Here is a 20,732-nt window from a genome sequence, read left to right as displayed (position 1 = left end):
TCTCGTTGATTATCTGAATGTGCTCCTCCCCAACTTTGTTAATAAAACATCATTTAATAAAAAAGACTTGAAAACAAATATGATTCCTAACCATTTTATTTATACAAAACCTGTTATCAGTATTTTTATATTTTTACTTAAATGTGCATATTAATGTAACTTTAATTAAGGTAAACAACAAAAAATCATCTGAAAAGTCATCTTTTTATTTTTTTTAGCAGTCAGGAAGTTTTTGCAGTAATTTGTTCAGTAATTTATTTATGGTATAACACACTAACCCACTATTTGGGATAATGAACAGTTTTGTTTTTGATAGACTAAATATAGTCATATTAGGTATGTATTGTAGAGAAATACCTTGATACACAAATCAGCTGCTAGTGGAAGTGAAAAGACAAGTTAATTTCGTCAACTGTAATTGTGTGCTTATTCATATGCTTAAGATTGCATACTTATTTTCAATAAATATTGCAACAGTATTTATGATTGGGAAACGAAAAAAATGAAGTCTATTATGGTCTATAGTCTATTATGATAGACTAGAGCAGTTAATGTAAGCTAAACATCTGCGTTTTAGAAGATATACAGACTGTTTTAAAACATAATAAACAATGCTTTAGTATAGTGCGTTTGCTCTTTTACTGACAAACTTGACTTTTTCTGTAGTGTTTTGCGAGTCAGCTCCTGACTACATACGCTCGGATTCAAAGTGTCAGAAGTGAATTCAGTCCATCAACGGTGCTCGCGCTCTTTTGAACTGGAAATAACCGTCAAATGATCTATCTCAAAATGACGCTGATCGTTAGAATCAGTTTATTTTTTACAATAAATTACAATCACTCAAAAATAGATGATACCTGAATCACGAGCTGCACTTTCTTTGCGTGCCTGCTTAGCCTTACGCTTAGCAGCCCCTGAAGGATGAGTTCGTTTCGGCGCCATCAGATAAATTTGCAGAAAAGTTGGATTTTATTCATCTACAATCTCTTCGTTCATAAATTCAGAGGTTTGGAGTGATTCGCATGTAAACGGTGATATTAGTGGTTTAACTACAGGTGAATGACAATTGTTATATCCAATGGACAAACAGCATAGTATTTTGCTGCTCTTGATTGGTGGATAAGCATGCGTATGTTTTGGAGGCCCCGCCTCCAAGGCCGAGGCCCTAGGCAACAGCTAGTTCGCCTATAGGTAGCGCCGGCCCTGATAATAATAATAATAATAATAATAACCATTTCTTATGAAACACAAAGATATCATCTTCTAGGAGACGCCTGAGGGCTCAAAAAGCTGAATTCTCACTTGAGCCACATTAAAATCTCAGGGTGTTTTTTGTTTTTGTCTTGTAGATATTATTACAATACAAAGTATATTCGCTTGATTATACTTATTAAAATGTGTACATCTAATACTAAAGGAAATTCCCCTCAACGATCTCTGTAAAATGATGCTAAGTGCCAGTGAAATTGCACATTGTACAGCTATTTCTCTATGATCAGACATGAATGATGTCTGATAGTATCAGATTTTTCACGGCCGTGTCTAGAAGGGATCACTCTTTTTCTTGCGATTGAACCAGAGACTAAGAATGGTGGAGAGGAGTCGGAGGAGAGAGAAGGAGATGAAATGGAGGTAGGATGGACACAGGTAGGAGAAGGGAGAGGTAAATCTACAAATGAGAGGAAAAAGAATAGCAGGGAAGGGTTAGCAAGTAGTACAGAGTGGAGGAGAGGGGGTGGGAGAAGGGATGAGTTTAAAATTATGGTCCAGTTCAAAGATAGTAGTGGTATGATAGGGATTAGTCCTATTGCTTTGACAAATGAGTTGAGAAGGTTAATTGGGGAAATTAGCAGTGCTAGAGTGATGCAAGTTGGGGCATTGTTGGTGACATGCAGCAATGACGAACAGAGAAATAAAGTGATGAGATGAAAAACGGTGTGTAAGCAAGAGGTAATGAGTTGTAGGCCAGTAGGAGGTAGGTTATGGATAAGTGGTGTAATTACTGGAGTACCCTTGGAGGTATCAATGGAAGAGATAAAGAGGAATATTGAGGGAGGGAAAGTTGGTGAGGCCAGACGTTTGCAGGTGAATAGAGAGGGAAGTAGAGTGGATAGTTTTTCTGTAATGCTAAAGTTTGAAGATGGGATATTACCAGATCGAGTTAAAATAGGTTATATTAGTTATCCAGTAAGAGAATATGCGAAAGCACCGTTAAGATGTTATAATTGAGTGTTATAATTGAGTCAAACATGGAGTGGTGGTGGTGTAGTGGGCTAAAGCACATAACTGTTAATCAGAAGGTTGCTGGTTCAATCCCCACAGCCACCACCATTGTTTGGCCTTGAGCAAGGCACTTAACTCCTGGTTGCTCCGGGGGGATTGTCCCTGTAATAAGTGCACTGTAAGTCGCTTTGAATAAAAGCGTCTGCCAAATGCATAAATGTAAATGTATAATTGCCAGAGATATGGACACATTGCTAATTGGCAATAAAGAGATGTGCTCATTGTGGAGGTGAGCATGATTATGGCAGGTGTGAAGCAGGTGCTGAGGTTAGGTGCTGCAATTGTGGTGGAGCACATAATGTTGCATGTGGGGGCATGTGTAACTGTGAAGTTAGGAAGAAAGCAGTGGAGGTACAGATAGAGAGGGAGAAAAGTAGATTGTCATATGTTGAGGCACTGAAAGTAGTGGAATTAAGGAGCAAGGAGAAGTCCGAAGATGGTAATGATAGAGGGCAGATCATAAAAGCAACAAGAGAACCAATAAGAGTGAGAGAAGAAGGTAGGATCAGGGAAGATGAGTTTAGAGTAAGAAAAATGTTGCGCTGTTTATGTCGGAGGTTATTAATTGCACAGCTCAGATGGAAAAGAGAACTGAGAGGATACAAATTATTGTGAGGGCAGCTGAGAGATTTTTAGATGTGAAAGGAATGACATGGGAGATAGTTTATGATTGCCTAACAACAGAATTACAGCCAAGTCCAGAAATGTGTTCTGGTCATTTAATTATGATGATAATAATATTACAGTGGAATGCCAGGAGTCTTTTTGCAAATGGATTGGAGTTCAAAGGGTATGTAAATCGAATGAAGGATAAACCACATGTGATATACAAGAACCATGGCTTAAACCTAGATTTGATTTTGTTTTGAAGGGATATTCAGTAGTAAGAAGAGATAGAGTAGAGGGTAATGGAGGGGGATGTATTACTTTCATAAGATCAGGAATTCCGTATAGATTGGTGGGAATAGGGATATCAATGGAGTAAGTAGTAGTTGAGATATGGGACCAAAGTAAATAATATGTTATAATACATTTTTATAATCCATGTAAGACACTGAAGTTAAGTGATTTAGAAGCTATAGAAGGTCAAGGAGATGAGAGGATTATTTGGTGTGGGGACTTTAATGCACATAGTACTCTTTGGGGTGGGGCAAAAGTAGATAGAAATGGTCAGAAAATTGAAGAATTGATAGATGGAAAGAATTTAGTATGTCTCAATGATGGAGGGTGGATATGGTATCAGGATTAGGATCAGCATTAGATTTGACATTGGTTTACTCCATCTTCTACAGTTGCTGATTCATTCATTCTACTTAATGTTCACTTTAATTCATTCATTTCAAAAGGAACATCCATCAAATTGTCCATAGCCTCCCTTCTATCCTTTAACTGCGGATGTTTTTTAAGAGTCGTGTGTCAGATGAGAGTAGGAGAGTAAGGGAAGAGACTCTTAAAAAACATCTGCAGTTAAAGGATAGAGGGAGGCTATGGACAATTTGATGGATGTTCCTTCAATTAAACTTTGAATTAAAGTGAACATTAAGTAGAATGAATGAATCAGCACCTGGAGAAGATTGAGTAAGCTATAGTATGTTGAAACATTTAAGTGAAAATGCATTGGGTGTGGTTTTAGAATTTTTTTATGGAATTTGGATAGAAGGGATTTTGCCTAAAAACTGGAAAAAAGCGATGGTACTGCCTATAAAGAAACCAGGGAAGGATACAAGTGTTCCATTAAACTATAGGCCAATAGCTCTTGCATCTCATCTATGTAAGGTAATGGAAAAAATGATAACTGACAGATTAACATATTATTTGGAGTTTTACACCAAATCAGAGTGGATTAAGGGGGGTAGAGGAACAATGGTTCCAGTATTATGTATAGAGTCGGACATAAGGAAAGCACTGATGAATAAAGAAACAGTGGAGGCAGTATTTTTTGATATAGAGAAAGCTTATGATTTGTTATGGAAAGAAGGATTGCTGGTGAAATTGGGACAATTGGGAATAGGAGGGCGAATGTTTAATTGGATTAAAAATGTCATGGTAGAAAGAAAGATTAAGGTGAGAGTGGGAGAATGCATATCAACTAATGGAGCATTAGAAAATGGAACTCCACAAGGAAGTGTTATTAGCCCATTGCTCTTTATAATCATGATCAATGATGTGTTCTCAGGGGTGGACAAAAGTATTTGCAGATCATTGTTTGCATATGATGGAGCTCTATGGTATAGAGGTGCCAATATAAAGTTTATTCTCCAGAAAATGCAAAGGGCATTAAATGAGGTGGAGAAATTTTGAATATAATGCGGTGTGTGTCCGTTCAAGACTGGGGGATGGACGGATTGGCTTTAAAAAAACATTAACATAACACTAATTAGATCAGTGATGGATTATGGAAGTATTGTTTATGGATCTGCAGCTAAAACTCATTTAGCTAAATTAGAAAAAAATCAGGCAGAAGCATTAAGGATTTGTTGTGGAGCACATCCATCATCTCCAGTTTCAGCATTACAGGTAGAAGTAGGTGAAATGCCTCTTCAAATAAGAAGACAACAGTTGATAGTGGTCTACTGGGCAAATCTTAAGGGACAGGACAAATCACATCCCACCTTAATATTATTAGATCAGTGTTGGGAGTATGGGGAAAAATGTATTGATTCAGATGAGTGGTAGGGGATCTAGTAAAGGAGATGGGTAAAGGATTTTAGAATTACACCAAGAGTGATCCTGCCAGCTGTTCCATTGTGGATTTTGCCTCAACCTCTTGTAGATGTGGCACTACTGGAATGCAGACAAAAAGAAGGTCAGAGTGAGCATGAGGTAATCTAAGTAAGGGAGTATTTGGGTAGAAAGTATGGACACATTACTCAATTATTTACAGATGCATCAAAGAATCCAAGTAGCGGACAAGTAGGTATAGCATTTGTTATACCAAAATTGCAAATCTCAAGGAAGGTAAGGATATCAGATAGCCTATCAGTGTTCATGGGGGAAATGATGGTAATTGTGATTGCTTTAAGATGGATTAATGAAGCAGGAGTGAAGGATGTAGTAGTACGTTCAGATTCCAGTGCAGCCCTCTCAAGTATTGATGCCCAACGATGAAATAAGGGTGAGGGTACAGTTTTTGTGGGTTCCAGCACATGTGGGTGTGAATGGGAATGAATGAGGTGATGAGGAATGAGTACAGGATACAAAAGTGGAAATAGATATATAATATAGTAGATCAGAAATCAAAGCAATAGTTATAAAGGAAATGTATCAAAGATGGCAGCTGTATTGGGATACTGAAACTAAAGGAAGACATTTGCATTTAATTCAGCCAAAAGTAGGGAAAGGAAGAGAGGAAAATATTTTATCAAGACAAAGACTGGGACATACAGGGCTAAATAAGACAATGCAATTAATATCCAAGCATCCAACAGGGCTTTGTGAGTGGTGTGGAATTAGTGAAACTGTAGAACACATCATTATGTACTGTGGAAGACACAGAGGAGAGAGGTAATTCTAGAAGGGGAGATAAGGAGAAATGGGGAACAAGATATTTCATTAAAAAATATTTTAAAACCGAAGATAGGAGGGAATGTAATAACAATATTGTTCAAGTTTCTGGAGTGTACAGGCCTAATTGATATGATATAGGTAGTTAAGGATATGAGAGTATTAAAACCCTATTAAAAATATAGGAGTGTGAGGGTATGTGTGTGTATTATTATTATATTATATATATTTTCTCCCCTCTCCCCCATCCCTCTGGTCTAGGAAGGGTTACAAGCGAAAGTTGATGACTCGTGTTGGGCTGGAGGATGGGGGAGGGAAGGTAGTAGTTAGACTCTCTGGTTCATGACCACAGAGGTTGGCAGTAATGCACGAGTTTTGTTGCAATCTGCCATAAAAAAAACGAGGAAGATGAATTCTCGCACATGCGCAGTCTGTTATGTAGTTATATAGTTCAAGTATGTGTAACTACATTCATCAGTTTACTGTGTTTATCAAAAGAATAACATATGAAGATAAAAATCAGTTCAAGATGGCTAGCAAAATAACAACGGCATGCTCATGAACTGCTTTTAATTTTAAACAACATAAACGTTAATTATACAGTATTAAGAAGACAGCAACATATGTGCCGCAGTGATGTACTGAATCGAAAATGGCCGGCGAACGCTCCTCGTTGCTGCAAGTTCAACTGTTTGAGCACTTTTCCAGTCGAATCCCACAGAAAAATGCAAACAAATGTGTCCCACTCAAGATATACATCCACTGAGGTGCAGATGCCATCTTTGTTCATTTAAAAAAAATGCCTGGATGGATTAAAACTCTAAAACTCTTTCACAAGGGGGGAAATAGTTACCACTAGACCACCCAATCAGACTCCTACTTCTGCCGCTCATTGATGTACTTTTCAATCGACAGTAGTACACATACAGATGTTATCAAATGTGTTATGTGAATGGTGATTTTAGAGCTTGAATTGATCATCAAGAATGACTATTTATCAAAACAGACCATTTAAAATTATATTTTACTAGAGCTCATCGTTACTGTGCGACTTCAAACGCCGTTAATCTGTAGAATCTCGCGAGACTGAAGAATGGGGGATCCCTTCTAGACACGAACATTTTTCGAGTATAAGTTTAAACTGTTCAGAGAGAGATACTAGATTTCAATACAAAAAATACACACAGTTTTACTGTAATGAAATTGAGATTTATTTAATTGAATTTGTAATATGCCAAAATGTGTTCAAATTTACAGTTAAAATGTGAAAATCGTGGCTGATTTTGGATTTTGGCTCTGGAAAAGAACCTCTCTCAAGGCACTACGGACATACGTCTGCCTCAGAATTAATAGATATAAAAACAGATAGACATAATATTGTTTTATCGAAATGATGTGTAATCCTAGTCTATCTAACACCAGATAACACAAAGTAGTAAAATGTGAGTCGCCTTTGGTAAGTGAATCTGGCAAGCCAATTAAAAAATAAACCTGGAGGCTAAACTTGTAAAATATTAATAATAATACAAAAATGTATTGTTAGAAGATTCCCCCAACCCCTATTTTTAAATCCTACTGCTCTACCATGTTATTCCTGACTGAAGTACTGTGAGGTATCATGACAGTGGGCAGGTGCATTGTCTGAAAACAAAGAAAACATTTCATAACATACATTAATACAATAGCTAGAAAGAGAAGTCCTTTAACATAAATGGAGGCAAGACTGTTCATGCAAATATCTGCAAGTAACCGCCAAGGCACTTTATATACTGTATGTTTGCTTTGTTAAAGACTGTCTGATAATAAATGACAGTGTAAATGCAAACAGAAAACAGACATGCTCACACCATCTCCAGCAGAAACAAAAACACAACGTATCTGATATAGCAGCAACACAGAAATTTAAATGAACTTTTTTTTTGTTTGTTTTGTTTTTTTTAGCAGCACTCGAACACAAGAAAAAGTTTACCAAGAAATAAAATAACCAAAAAAACATACATTTAACATATTGGTATGATAGCACACAAACTGACTGGAAAGGTAAATGTGTGAAAATACAGGAATACCCTAAAATGAACAAAACACACATTCAAACTTGAACCCCAAAAATGTAGTTCAGTTGTGTTTGACTGGCACATTGGTGTCACATAACAACACATTTTATACTTTAAGTAAACATTCTCAAACGCCTCAGAGTAACTTTTAGGTCTACTAATAAAAGTCGAACTGACTTAAGAAATCGATTTCCAAAGAAAGTGCAAGAATTATCAGAGAAAGAAATTGCCATAATATATGAGAAAACTTCAAGTAGAATAAAGTAAAATAAAGTGATATCAATTTGATGAGGTCCCATCTATCCTGACATGAATTCAACACAACTAACTAAAAAAAAAGAAAAAAAAACAACTAATCTTATAATGTCAGAATTCACCATGTCTATGGCAGCTGACTGTTAGATCAGTTTTTGGTCTAAATGTATTGGTCTAAATTTATAACTATAACCCGCAAACACTCCTAATATGGGAAACCAGCCCCAAAACAAAAATAACTTAAAAGAAAAAAACATTAAAAACAAATAATTTGCCCTCCTCTTGCTTTTCCACAGACAACCAGTGGGAGGTGAGTGCTGAAAGTGCATTTGTATTGTTTTTGCTAGGAAAGATTTCAAACTTCCATACTATTAAAATGCTGTAAATCCCTCCAGCATTGTCACCCTCCCACGCGTGATGCTGTTCAAACATAATAGGAGCAAAATATGAGTAAACAGCAACTCAATTTGTAAAGCACCTACTTAATAATCTATAAATGATTTCAATGTTCCAGAACCTTGTTCTTCAGTCTATCTGTCCTCCGCATCAGTCTATTTTGCAATCACGTGCGTCATCTTCCCAATTCCACCTGAAATCCTTAAATCCACCTCTTTTCTTCCTTGCCTACCACACCTTTACTCCACCTTCACTACATACTTAGTGTCCATCTGAAATCACCTGTGTGCTACTGAAATTAATATGGTCAGTGAGCACAGACCGAAACTGTTTAACATGACATGCATATTAAATAATTATTTATGCTTTTTGCATGCAATGAAATTAATCTGCTGCTAAGTTGTATTTATATACATTATATGATAAGCAAACTGAACCTGGATGAATGCTTTCTGTCCTCTAAAATAATCATTTTTAATAATTCATATCTAATCTTAATAAGCGATAAAGTTGTATGCAACAGCCATCACACGTGTATGCTATTTGTTGAGTGATATATAATATACTGTATAATTTAATTATGATTTGTGGCCTTTTCAATTAAATTTCAAGTATGTAAAATGTCACCACTTGCAGATTTGCGTCCGAAGCAGCAGCTGTTTTGCTCCTTTATAAAACATCAAGCTTGTGTTTGAATTTTCTGCATATATACTGTAACTATGTCTCCATCATCTAATGTAGCTTTGAAATAAATCTTAAATCCAATAACAAAATAATAGTCACATGTCATTTGCCGGTTAAGGAGGTGTGATGATATAAAAATGAAAGTGACATCATAGGTTGACATCACGGACATCTGTAGGGGTGCAGGACAGATTCTGAGATTGTGCCCCTTTTTTGGTGGCACCGTGCTCCTGTGTATGTTGATGTTGACTCTCTTTGAGGCTATTGACCAGCAACTGCTCAATCTGCTCCTGACATGACTTCAGACAGTCCTACAACAGAGAGACAGACCAAATATCATTATCTTCCAAACAGGCAAAGTTTTTTGACAATTACATCCAATTCCTTTAAACAATTCAGGTGCCTTAATAGTTCTTTTAATGAGTCTTAATTTTGTAGAAGAAATATTTGAAAATGAGAACTTTTTTTTTTAACAGCTCTTGGTTAATAACGAGCTGGATATGACAGAAGTCATCCATCCATCCATCCATCCATCCATCGTCAACCGCTTATCCTGTGTACAGGGTCGCGGGGATGACAGAAGTCATATAATTTTTAATTTTTTTTAAAGAACCGGCTCATTGGAATCATTAGTTCAGGAATCATATTACACTGGCTGGCTGTTTCATGCTGTACAGTAAATTCAAAAGAGCCTGCTCATTAGAGTCATTTGTTTAGGAATCAGACTACACTTCTGTGTGTTTCATGCTGTACAGTAAATTCAAAAGAGCCTGCTCATAAGAGTAATTTGTTTGGGAATTGGACTACACTGGTGACACTACAGTATGTGTTTCATGCTGTAGATTCAAAAGAACCAGCTCATTAGAGTCATTAGTTCGGGAATCAGATTACCCTGGTCCCGATGAAAGTTTTGCGCTGTAGATTCAAAAGAACTGGCTCATTAGAGTCAATCATTCAGGAATGAGACTACACTGGTTGTGCTGTGTTTCACGCTGAAGATTCAAAACAACCAGCTCATTAGAGTGATTTCAGTGTTAATCAGACTACACTGTCTGGCTGTATGTTTCACACTGTAGCGTAAATGCTAAAGAACCAGCTCATAGTAGTCATTTATTTGGGAATCGGACTACACAAGTGACGCTACAGTATCTGTTTCATGTTGAATGTATTGCACTGTAGATTAAAAAGAACTGTCTCAGAGTAATTCATTCAGAAATCAGACTACACATGTTGTGCTGTGTTTCATGCTGTAGATTTAAAAGAAAAAGCTCATTAGAGTCATTAGTTCAGGAATTGGACTACACTGGTCAGTGTTTCGCACTGTAGATTCAAAAGAACAGTGGCTTCACTATAGAGGAGCAGCATAATGGGCAAAAAATGGAACAAACTGCAAATGGCTGCGTTTCATCAGTCAGACAGATCCTTTATGTCTAAGTAGGTGGTTATTGGCCAGAATAAACTGCAAACTAGACCAGACTGTATGCTGATAGTCAAAAATCTGGCTACACAAAACAATGTACTATACTATCAAATCAAACAATAAGACATAAACAGCTTGTGTCTTTCACTTTCTGCAGTGACGTGGGAGGTCTGACAGAATGATCTAGTATCAAAGCGCTTAACTCTCTTAGGATAATTGAAACCTGACAGGCGGTTCTCTCCCTGAGCCTTTTGAGATGGCCACAACAGGCCTTGTTGTCCTGACAACTACAGGCACAGGAAGGAGTGGTTGCTAACAGAGACACGTGGTGGTTTTTTCCAAGACATAAGATGGAAACAATTAACACATTACCTTTAGACAAAGAATGGGTTTAACGATATGTGTGAGAGTGTATGTGTGTGCGTAAGCTTTTAAATGGGCCGTTTACTCTCTGGATCTTATTCAAAAAGTTTTACTGTGAGACTTTCAAAACAGCCTGAAGGCAATACGAGTAGTTTTTGTAAGAGTGTAACTGTGTAGTAGTGAGCTTTAATCCACAGATGTGGTCGAGAGGCCCGTGTCTCGCCACAAGAATGCAGTTCTGAAAAAACGCCGCCATAGCTACAGTGAATACACACACTCTCACTCATTCGATAAATGACACATCTCTCTCCATTTATATACAGTCATGTATAGTCATCCAGCGCTTGCACATGAACGCCATTTCCAACACACTTTCATATCCGCCAATTGTGTCACAGGCAACATGCAAATAGCTTCAACATGCAAAAAGTGGAAAAAAGCATTCAGATTTGCAGTGACATATTATGGAACTTGTTGTCCCACTATATGATTAACCCTGTCAGTCTGACTAAACAAATACAAATAACTGAACACTCGCCAAGCGACAAATGCAATAAAAAATTTACTTTGGCGAGGAGATTAAAGAGGGTTCCTTGCCAGTTGGCCGGAAACAGCAAGGAAAAGCAATATTACATGGTTTTAATCAAATTGTACGAATTATAGTCTGAGCGTTGCTGATGTAAGTGGCATGCATGATTCAAAAGACATTCAAACTGTCTACTGAAGAAAACATCGTTTTGTGATTTACATTTACCATAAGTGTGGATATGTTATAATCAGAATTATTTTGCTTCTCCAAAACCACATGTGGTGACACAAACAAAAAAAAAATCATATTTTACCATTTTCATTTACATTGTTTTACAGATGATTTCAACCAATATTTGCACTTTTCTGTCTAATCTACCAAAATGCAGTCATCTGGTGAGTTCTGTAAAGAAAATTTTAATATTGGTAAAAATATTGTTTTTATTCACTGCCTTTATTTTTTCCTTCCATATTTGTGGCAAAAAGCACAGGTTAATGTGTCACTCACAGCATCATATAAGAAATGACACATAGGCTAGGAAACATCACGATTTTGTTCCTCATGTTTCTGTTTGTATGTTTCTCATTTAGTTTTAATGGGGAAAAAAGAAAGTTTAGGTACTTTGTACTTAATATTATACATATTATTAAAATATTCATAGGCTAATGCTTTTATGTTTTATTTTTGTAGTCTAATAATTTTTTTAGATGTTATTTGTGCAAAAAGGCATACATACAACAATTATTAAATATAAGCTCTGCATATCGGTTATCAGACATATAAACAGAAATAATCTGTATTGATATCAGTTGTAAAAAAATCTATATTGGTTCAAAATTATTTTGTTGTCACAGAAACAATTATGTATTTTGAACACAAATTTATGCAAAATACAGTTTTATGGCTGGTAAGAAATATACTGTATATAAATGGTACTTTTTCTCAGTTCAGCCACATTTGGCAGGTGTGGCATAAAGTTAATTTTGGATGCTGGGTAGTAAATAAAACATCTAGAATGTGAATTAATTGTCTAAAGCTAGAATTACAGGAAGTTATGTAGATGTGTTGGACCATTGTCACTTACCACCTCCGTGTGGGTGATTTTCGCCAGCAGCTCCATCAGATTGTCCTTCCATAGACTTTGCTCGCTCTGGTCGGGCTGAAGACCATATACCGCTGCCCCCACACTTCCTGTGGCGATCATGGAGGGAGGTAACATGGTGAACCTCTGATCTGAGGAATAAAACAAACACACACACACACACACACACATCCCAAATCCTCAGTGACTTGCATTACTCACCTGTGAAAGACCTTGAAATAACTTCCCAGGAAACTATTCTGATTGCACAAATCTACACTGTCTGAGTGTGAGGTCTCATAGCCTCAAACATCTGTTTTAAATTACGCACAGACCTCAACCTGATGTTCACACTCTCTAGTTTCAGACAGGAGAGCTGTTTTAACATCACTACCTCCTTTAAATCCTCCTGCAGCTGCGAATGGAAAGTGAGGAGAGCCTTCCTCCTCCCACTCCTCCTTCCTCCCTCCCTTCATCTCTCAGAGGGCTTTGAGGTTCCAGGAGCTACTCCCCTCTTCCTCTGCCTTGAAATCCTGAGAACGGGCTCTTTCTTTTCAGACAGGGAGGAAACTTCCACTATTTCGTGCTGGAATAGCTTCATTTCATGTATTTTGTTGGTGTTAGTGTGTTTACAGATGCAGAGGATGCAACAGTCAGCCTTGAACAAACACCCTGTGAGTAACCGCCACAGCAAGGGCAAAAAAATCATCAACTTCTCAAAAATGATCCACCATTTTGTTTGGTTGGCTTGTGTTCAGGCCTCAGTCTTGAACAGATGCAGGGCCACAGAAACACACCCAGTTAAATATGCAAAACTTTTAAATAGACACAGAAAATAAGGCGTCACAACAGCTACTTTCGTACAGCACCAGAATACAGTTGTCAGTCCTGCTGAAGTGCTAAATGTGGTTCTGTATGAGTGGCAACCACATTATATAACCAAAGAGACTCCAATAAATTTTAAGAAAAAAACTTTTGAGAGCTGACAGTGTGAACATAGTTATTTAGATCAATAATTCTCAACCAGGGGGAATGCCTCAAGAAAGCCTCAAGATGACTAAAATATTATTTAAAATATGTTAATAAGCTATAATATAATATTCAAACCTACTAAAATAAACATAAAAATGCTAAAAAAATAAAAATAAAAGTACAAGAGGAAATATCTTAGCCTACTAATTTCAGAGTACCTTCTAATATTATCTTGGACGATGGGGGGCACTGGAGTCAAAATAGTTGAAAAGCCACTGATTTAGATCAATTCAAACTTAAATGTCTGTTTTGTAAATTTTATAATCTGTTTTGCTTCAATATGTGCATCGTGTACTGTCACTGAAAAGTCCAATATATGCTTCGGTCAGACGCGAATGCTAGGCATCTATATACAGGACGTGTGATGCAAATTTCAGCATCAGTAGAGTGCTCGAGCACTGAACGCCTGTGCCCAGAGTTTTCTAACCGTGCATACTCTGAATGTGCAGAATGTGCATGCGCCTGGAATTATTTGCACTAATTTGTGGGTCCACAAGGTGACAACACAGACAATTGAGCCTTTGCTGTCAGGATAAAGCACTTGAAGAAGATGTAACCTTCAGGAGACAAAGGTAAAAACAACAACAGTGGATGTGCAAGTCAAGAGCATGTGCGGGATGAGGAGGTCAGGAGATGCCTGCATTTGTATAACTCAATTCTGAAGGAATATCAAGACTATAGAGACTCTTTTGGGTCTGAGCTCCTGAAGAGAAATACTCCAGTATATCATGACAGTCATAGAGTGCAATGCATGTGTATGAGCGCCCAGTCAAATGAAGTGTACTTTGAAAGGCTAGCGTTCGACTGCATGCAGAAGCTAAGTGTTTGCGTCACAACCGAAGGCCTATGGGCTAAATGTGTAGGGTTGTTTACTGTGTGTATGACTTTGATTTCTTGCACACCTACCTGTTAAACAGAGGGCAATGAAAGTTTGCGCATGTTTGCGGATCAGCGTAAGTCTGTCCTCGGGAAAGGGAAGTTTGTGCAGGATGTGTTCAATAAAGTCAAGAGGGGTGATGGCAGCCATGTTCCATTTCAATTTACTTAGCACCACCAACTCCCACTCCAACAGAGAGAGATCGAGGTCCATATAGGAGATAGACAGAGAGGAAGAGAGGGGAAAACAGAAAAAGAGACGTGAATATGAGTTCACATGAGTGTCACATATAAACTGCAAACCTCACAAGCCACATTTTTGGCTCCGATTACATGGGAAGCAGATAGGTTTGGTCTTTTTTCAGTTATGGACAGTCCAACACAAAATGAGCAAATTGGTTTCACGTTTTCTATAACCTTGCGAAATCTTTGAGATTCTGCAGAGTGGATTATAAAAATTATAAAATGCGTTAAACAGAGCTGAGAGTACTGATTGCTGAAATCATAATCAAATTAGCCAACACATTTAATAAAAAAACACGTAGGGGCCTTTGTGATTCCAATTCTGCAGAAATCTGTGGAGCTTTCTGCAAAATTCTAAGGGTGCAGATTAATATCTGTATTGTGTTTGCAAAAGATTACACTAACAAAAATATTACAATGTGCCATGGTATTGCCATGTTTTTTGACACCAAGGTATTCTTTGAAGTGCCTTGGAGTTCCATGTTAATACCACCGTGCATGAATATGGTAGACATTCAGTACAATTGTGTATCAAAGTAACATCTGATACCATTGTCCTACCACGATATTTTTTTAAACTACAGTTAATACATGTTATTAACAAAAAAGGTTTGTCATTGAAAGTGTATTTGACTTTACAGTAGAGCAAATTCCTAACTTTAGTTTTGTTTTTGCCCCCTAGTGTCTAAACTATACAATTGCAATATTGTGCGGTAGACGCTCTAGGTTAACCGGTTAATCGTTTTTGCTGATTAATCAGCACCGATAGCTGCTTTTGGAACAGTTATCAGCAAAAAGTCAATGACTATTTGTCGATAGCCCCAATTTTTTTATTTTGATTACATAAGCATGTGTTCTAAATTGAAGCATAGACATAAAAAGAAAATGGAAATGTGCCCTATCAGCGCACACATCGCATCACCAACTTCACATCTGGTCAAAAATAATTATAATCTTACATTGTAAAACCATGTGCATATTTTGTTTCCCTTATTTGTATGTATGAGTAGCTGGGAAAACCATCTGAACCATTTCAAAATAAGAGTCCATGGTGTACTTTGATTTTGTTTATACTGTAGTTAAAAGTCTCACGTTATGCACCAAAATCTTTTTTTTTGCTGTGTTTTCAAGATTTTAGCTGCACAATAAACTGCATCTGGGTTTTTGACTCTTTTTGCCCTGCCCATCACAATAAGGAAAATTACATTTTAACACATAAAAACAATTGGCCAGTTTTCCACCACTTTTGTTCTCAGTATATCTTCAAAATCCATAACCAGTTGACCACTAATAGAAGCAATATATACAAGCATTACATTACTTACTCAAAACTAAAACAAATATAATGGAAAGACACAAACTGCCCTAACGCGCTAATTTGAGAAATAAATCCTCAGGATTTACCAACACTGTATTTGCATCACTCAAATCATTCCTCAATTTCAGAGAAATTCTGAGGTCATTAAAAAGGTGTAGAGTCAAAATGTGTCAGACTACTCTTTATAAATGGATATTTCTTCTCCAAGTGACATGACATCTTAGCTGCAATCAATCAAGCTATCATGTAGAGCTCCGCCCCTTGTCTTTGATCTCCACCAACCAGATGCTGCATTCCCTGCACACGCTCAACTTCCTTCCTCGCACGTGCCCGGCTTTCTTTGTTTCACCCGCTGTAGCTGCTTTTCTGAGAAGCTCACGAGAACAGAGACACAAGGGGAAAAAACAAACCAAAGAAAGAAGCTCTACACCCTTATTGTGCACGTTGGTAAGTGAACACAGGGTGAAATATTACTGAAAACTCTGTCAGGAAGGGACAGTCCCTGAAAAAGTGACATTAAATAAGCACAAAGGGCAAGACTCCTAAAGACACCTCCACTTCTTCCTAGATGCAAAACAATCATCTATACATAAGATGTTTTCTAAAGTCCTCTGAAAGTTGTTAAAACTGTGTTTTACCATCTCATTTAGGATTAGAAGAGACTGTCTGATGTGGAATTACAGAATTCTTGCCCATCTATGGGATCCTTTAGTCTGGTTTAAAACACATCTTCAAAACCGTTCTCACGCTGATCAGAGAAAACAGGGCATGTCCTCTGACTCCAGCCACAGAGACCAAAATCAGAAGAACATCTCATCTCAACTATACAGAAGAATGTTTCAACATTGAATGTTTCGAAATGCCTCTATTTATTTCAAGTCATCATTTAACAACAAATACAATTTAAAGATGTCATTGCAATCTTTTCCAATAAAAAACATTTGATTACTTAGCATCTCACAATGGGAAAAATATAATCTGAAGATTGCATAAAATTGCAGCCCAAAGCTTCTTTAAGTCAGCATGCCCACGAGTTCTTACCAGCAATTGCTGAGATGTAATGGAGTTGTCTGTGTACATGCAGAGCTTCCTGGCTGACAGTGGCTGGCATGCTCTTAATTTTGAGGCCAGGAAGAGACACACAGCCCCTAAGAGCTGCAAATAACATTTTCTTGTGGGAACTACAGCTAAAAATCTGTCCAGGTAGTTCATAGCCAAGGGAAAAACATCCTCTTCACATTTCTCCTCTTCACAAACCTATAGAGGCATAAACACAATTAACTCACAAAGAAATAATCAAGTTACAGAGAAGCAGACTGAGTTTAAACATGCAATTTTACATCCAGTTTCTTGTTTTGTTTTTTGGCATTTCACATTCTTTGTGCATATCGCCACCTATTGGTTGGGGCTGTCAAAGGTAGAGATAAACAAACAAAAAAGGACTTAAATATTGCTCTCTTTCTCACCCACAGCTATCATATAGCTACTGAATTCTTATGGATTATTCTTATGCTGAGTTTGTGATTTTTGGAGATTCAAAGTTCTGGCTGCCATTCACTTGCATTGTATTATAGAGCTGAGATATTCTAATACAAATCTTTGTTTGTGTTCTGCATGAGACGGAAAGTCAAACACATCTTGGATGGCATGAAGGTGAGTAAATTATGAGAGAAATTTCATTTTGGTGTGAACTATGCTTTTAATGTGCTCTTTTACTGTATGTTCTTTTTCTAAGCTACAGGTAGCACATGCATCATTGCTATAGCTATATGACTATATGTTATTTCTACCTTCTCTCATGAGAAAGAGGAACTTTCCTTTGGTAAATATATCTTCATTCATTTCAAGCTGAGTGTGCTGAGCTGTGAAACTCAATGACGCCACACATGACTGCTTGGGTTATTCGTCACGTAAAATATAGCTAGGATAGACCTATTTGGAGGGCAGTGACAACATATAATATCAACCATATGGATCACCTGCAACGATTAGGCCTATACAATTTCCGACAGTTATTATTATTATAAAGTTTTGATGAACCGCAATAGGCAACATTAAAATAATCGAGGATTCTCATCAAGCACACTCGTACCATTTTGCATGCAGCAAACTGTTAAAAAAAATTCGCGAAAATTACACAACGGCATAAAACTACACAATTTGCACATGTAAATAAAGCACATACTCTCTTCTTTCAAATAAAGAATGTCTTTTAGAAAAATCCAAACGTGTTTGCTATTAAATTAGCAAGTAAACTTGCATGGTCACGAAATGGTGAGGTTTCAGCATTGCATTTCCTGGCGATTTCTTGGTTAAACTTTTCTTGACGTAATAAGAATAAACTTTGCGCATTGACAAACAAATAGCATACAAAGGCTATATGCATCCATGTGTGTAAACTAAAGGTCTTAACGTTAGACTGCGTTTGTGATAAGACAATTAAGTCCCGAAGTCAAACATAACCTACATTGCATGATCCATTAAGGCATCGGCCTACTTTTATAGTCCTAAAACAGTTCAACCAAAAGTTTTTTCAGATATAAAACTTGAAATACAAACCTCCAACATCCACGTTGCCACCATCCGCCTCATATAAGGCAGAATATCCTTCTGGACACAATCAAAATAGGGTCCCTGCGGAACATATCTGTCCTCCGCTGTTAAAAGACTCTGCAAGACTCTTTCATCGCAGAATATGTTGGGATCCCTCTGAGCTCTCATGTTTGTGTCCTTTTCCAAGCACAAAAGTTCCATTTTGGGATTTTCCCGTCCTGATCTATTAAAATCACCTCCACAAAGTGACGCGTGCATGAAGTTTTGACTCGGCGCAAGGAAGGTGGTGATATTGTTACTTTTGGCATTAAAATAACTAACTCATCAGCTTTATCTTGACTTGCAATGAGAAAGCTTTCATTTCAGATCACGGAGACTGCTTGAGTCTTTCTTTCTCACACATAGATGAAGTTGATCAGACTGCATTATTCACTCCTCTAACTACATGACCACACAAACGCAATGTCAGTCCCTCCTCCTCCTCGTGCATTTCTCTCGGTTCACTTTGCTAAAAATGCCCAAATTCTCTCCTTCCTGTCCAGTAATGGCACATGATATTTTAGCCAATCGTTTAATAAACCACAACCCATCACCCCCTCAAAAGTACATTTTGTACACAATGAAACAAGTCTAGAATAAATCTAGAATAATTCTAGATTTATGTATGCATGACATAGTCTACATGACACACGATTTATTTTCTCCCCACGTGCAGATGCACATGTCCTGTAAACATATTGCTTACTTTTTTAACATGCAATAAAGTATTTAAGTGCTATACCATTCAATGCACAATTCAAATAGCCTATTAATAAATATTACCAGTTTTAACAATCATAGATTGATAGATTATTTGCACAATCTATGCATTGATGAAACTGGTAATATCCTACTGTAAATGAGTTAAATGCATTTCATGTCTTGTGATATGGTTTGGAAATTCCCATAATTAGTAGGCTACATTGACAATTATTTGGCAAAATCACACAAAAGAATGTGCAAGAACTACTAATACCTCTGGTGGTAAACATCAAAATAGGGCAGACAAAATGTATAAGGCTTTTGAAAGGGGAAGTGACAGGTTGGGCATGTTGGGTTACATAACAGTGAAATATCCAATAAGACTGCAAGAAAATAGCTTGAATGGACAACTTTTACAGGATATAAAAGTCTTCACTTGTTGGTTGTGCTTTGTGATAAAAACACATCCTCCAATGGCCCTGCACATGTCTGTCTGTCTGTCATTCTCTCTATAGCAGATGTTGATAAGTGAGAAATAATTGACAAACTGAACATGTGTTACAGCCCAGAGAGATGAAACTATGCTAAAACGATAGCCTCTAATCAGAACACCAATGCATACATACATACAAACATTTATTAATTATTTATTTGCAACTGTCTGTGACAGATGAAGGTGAAAGTCCATTGTGAAATGACTTTCGCCTTCAACTTCAATTGTTCCTTATTCTCATGAAAAGGTGAATTTGCTGTTTTATGTTTATGTCAACAGTTGGTGTTTCTTTTTAAAAAGGGTATGAAGCAAATGCTGTAAATTAAGCAGAACTGCCCATCTCTGTGAATAGAAAGAACTCAGAGATGCTGAGATAACAGGGTTTGTTTGCTTGTCTGACACAGCTCATTCACAAAAAATGACCCTAATTTTGTGAGATATACACAGCTTGATATTGTCTGTGGCTGTAATCGGTGGGTTTAAACTGTGAATCTGGAAACATCATTAAGTTGCACTATTCGGAAGTTAGAGATGAACTGAAACTAACAAATACAAATCATATGTATTTAAAACTCATATGACCACAAATGGCTCAAATGGACATGCAGTTGATTTCTAAATATTCATCTGACAGGAAGTAGCATTGTAACTGAATGAGTCACAAGTTGCTTTGACCTAGCAGGATTTCTACTTAATTCCACATAATGGAATTTCATTCAAAGCAAAGACAGCATGCATCTTGTGAATTAACTTGCAGAACTAATTCAGCTGCATTCCACAGGACATGATGGACTTTAACTATCATGCTGACCCATAAAAAGGGAGATTTCTGGACATTTCTGTAATTTTTCTCAGACATGCGGCACAAAAGGAGTGCAGCCACATTAAAGGGATAGTTCACACAAAA

The 20,732-nt window shown here is 37.1% G+C and overlaps 1 protein-coding gene across 1 annotated transcript; it reads right to left on the bottom strand.

The window, feature by feature from the left end:
* Positions 1-6,987: 6,987 nt before the first annotated feature.
* LOC127638933 (G1/S-specific cyclin-D2-like) lies at positions 6,988-19,071 on the bottom strand. The gene is made up of 5 exons (XM_052120703.1): positions 18,598-19,071; positions 17,082-17,295; positions 14,508-14,669; positions 12,573-12,721; positions 6,988-9,487 (listed from the first exon to the last, which is right to left on the bottom strand). The coding sequence occupies exons 1-5, from the start codon at positions 18,847-18,849 to the stop codon at positions 9,326-9,328; spliced, it is 939 nt and encodes a 312-aa protein (XP_051976663.1). The 5' UTR covers positions 18,850-19,071; the 3' UTR covers positions 6,988-9,325.
* Positions 19,072-20,732: the final 1,661 nt, after the last annotated feature.

This window comes from Xyrauchen texanus, chromosome 47 (assembly GCF_025860055.1).
Source record: "Xyrauchen texanus isolate HMW12.3.18 chromosome 47, RBS_HiC_50CHRs, whole genome shotgun sequence".
NCBI classification, from domain to species: Eukaryota; Metazoa; Chordata; class Actinopteri; order Cypriniformes; family Catostomidae; genus Xyrauchen; species Xyrauchen texanus.
The sequence above is the reverse complement of the archived record's forward strand: the minus strand, read 5'-3'. Positions and strand labels throughout refer to the sequence as shown.

What these genes read in the sequence shown, in the direction of transcription:
- LOC127638933 (XM_052120703.1), bottom strand. Translation starts at nt 18,849, where the DNA reads ATGCACGCGTCACTTTGTGGAGGTGATTTTAATAGATCAGGACGGGAA. An exon ending in TGGCAACGTGGATGTTGGAG is followed by an intron (nt 17,296 to 18,597) that starts GTTTGTATTTCA and finishes ATGCCTCTATAG; the next exon opens with GTTTGTGAAGAGGAGAAATG. An exon ending in AAATCACCCACACGGAGGTG is followed by an intron (nt 9,488 to 12,572) that starts GTAAGTGACAAT and finishes TCTCTGTTGTAG; the next exon opens with GACTGTCTGAAGTCATGTCA.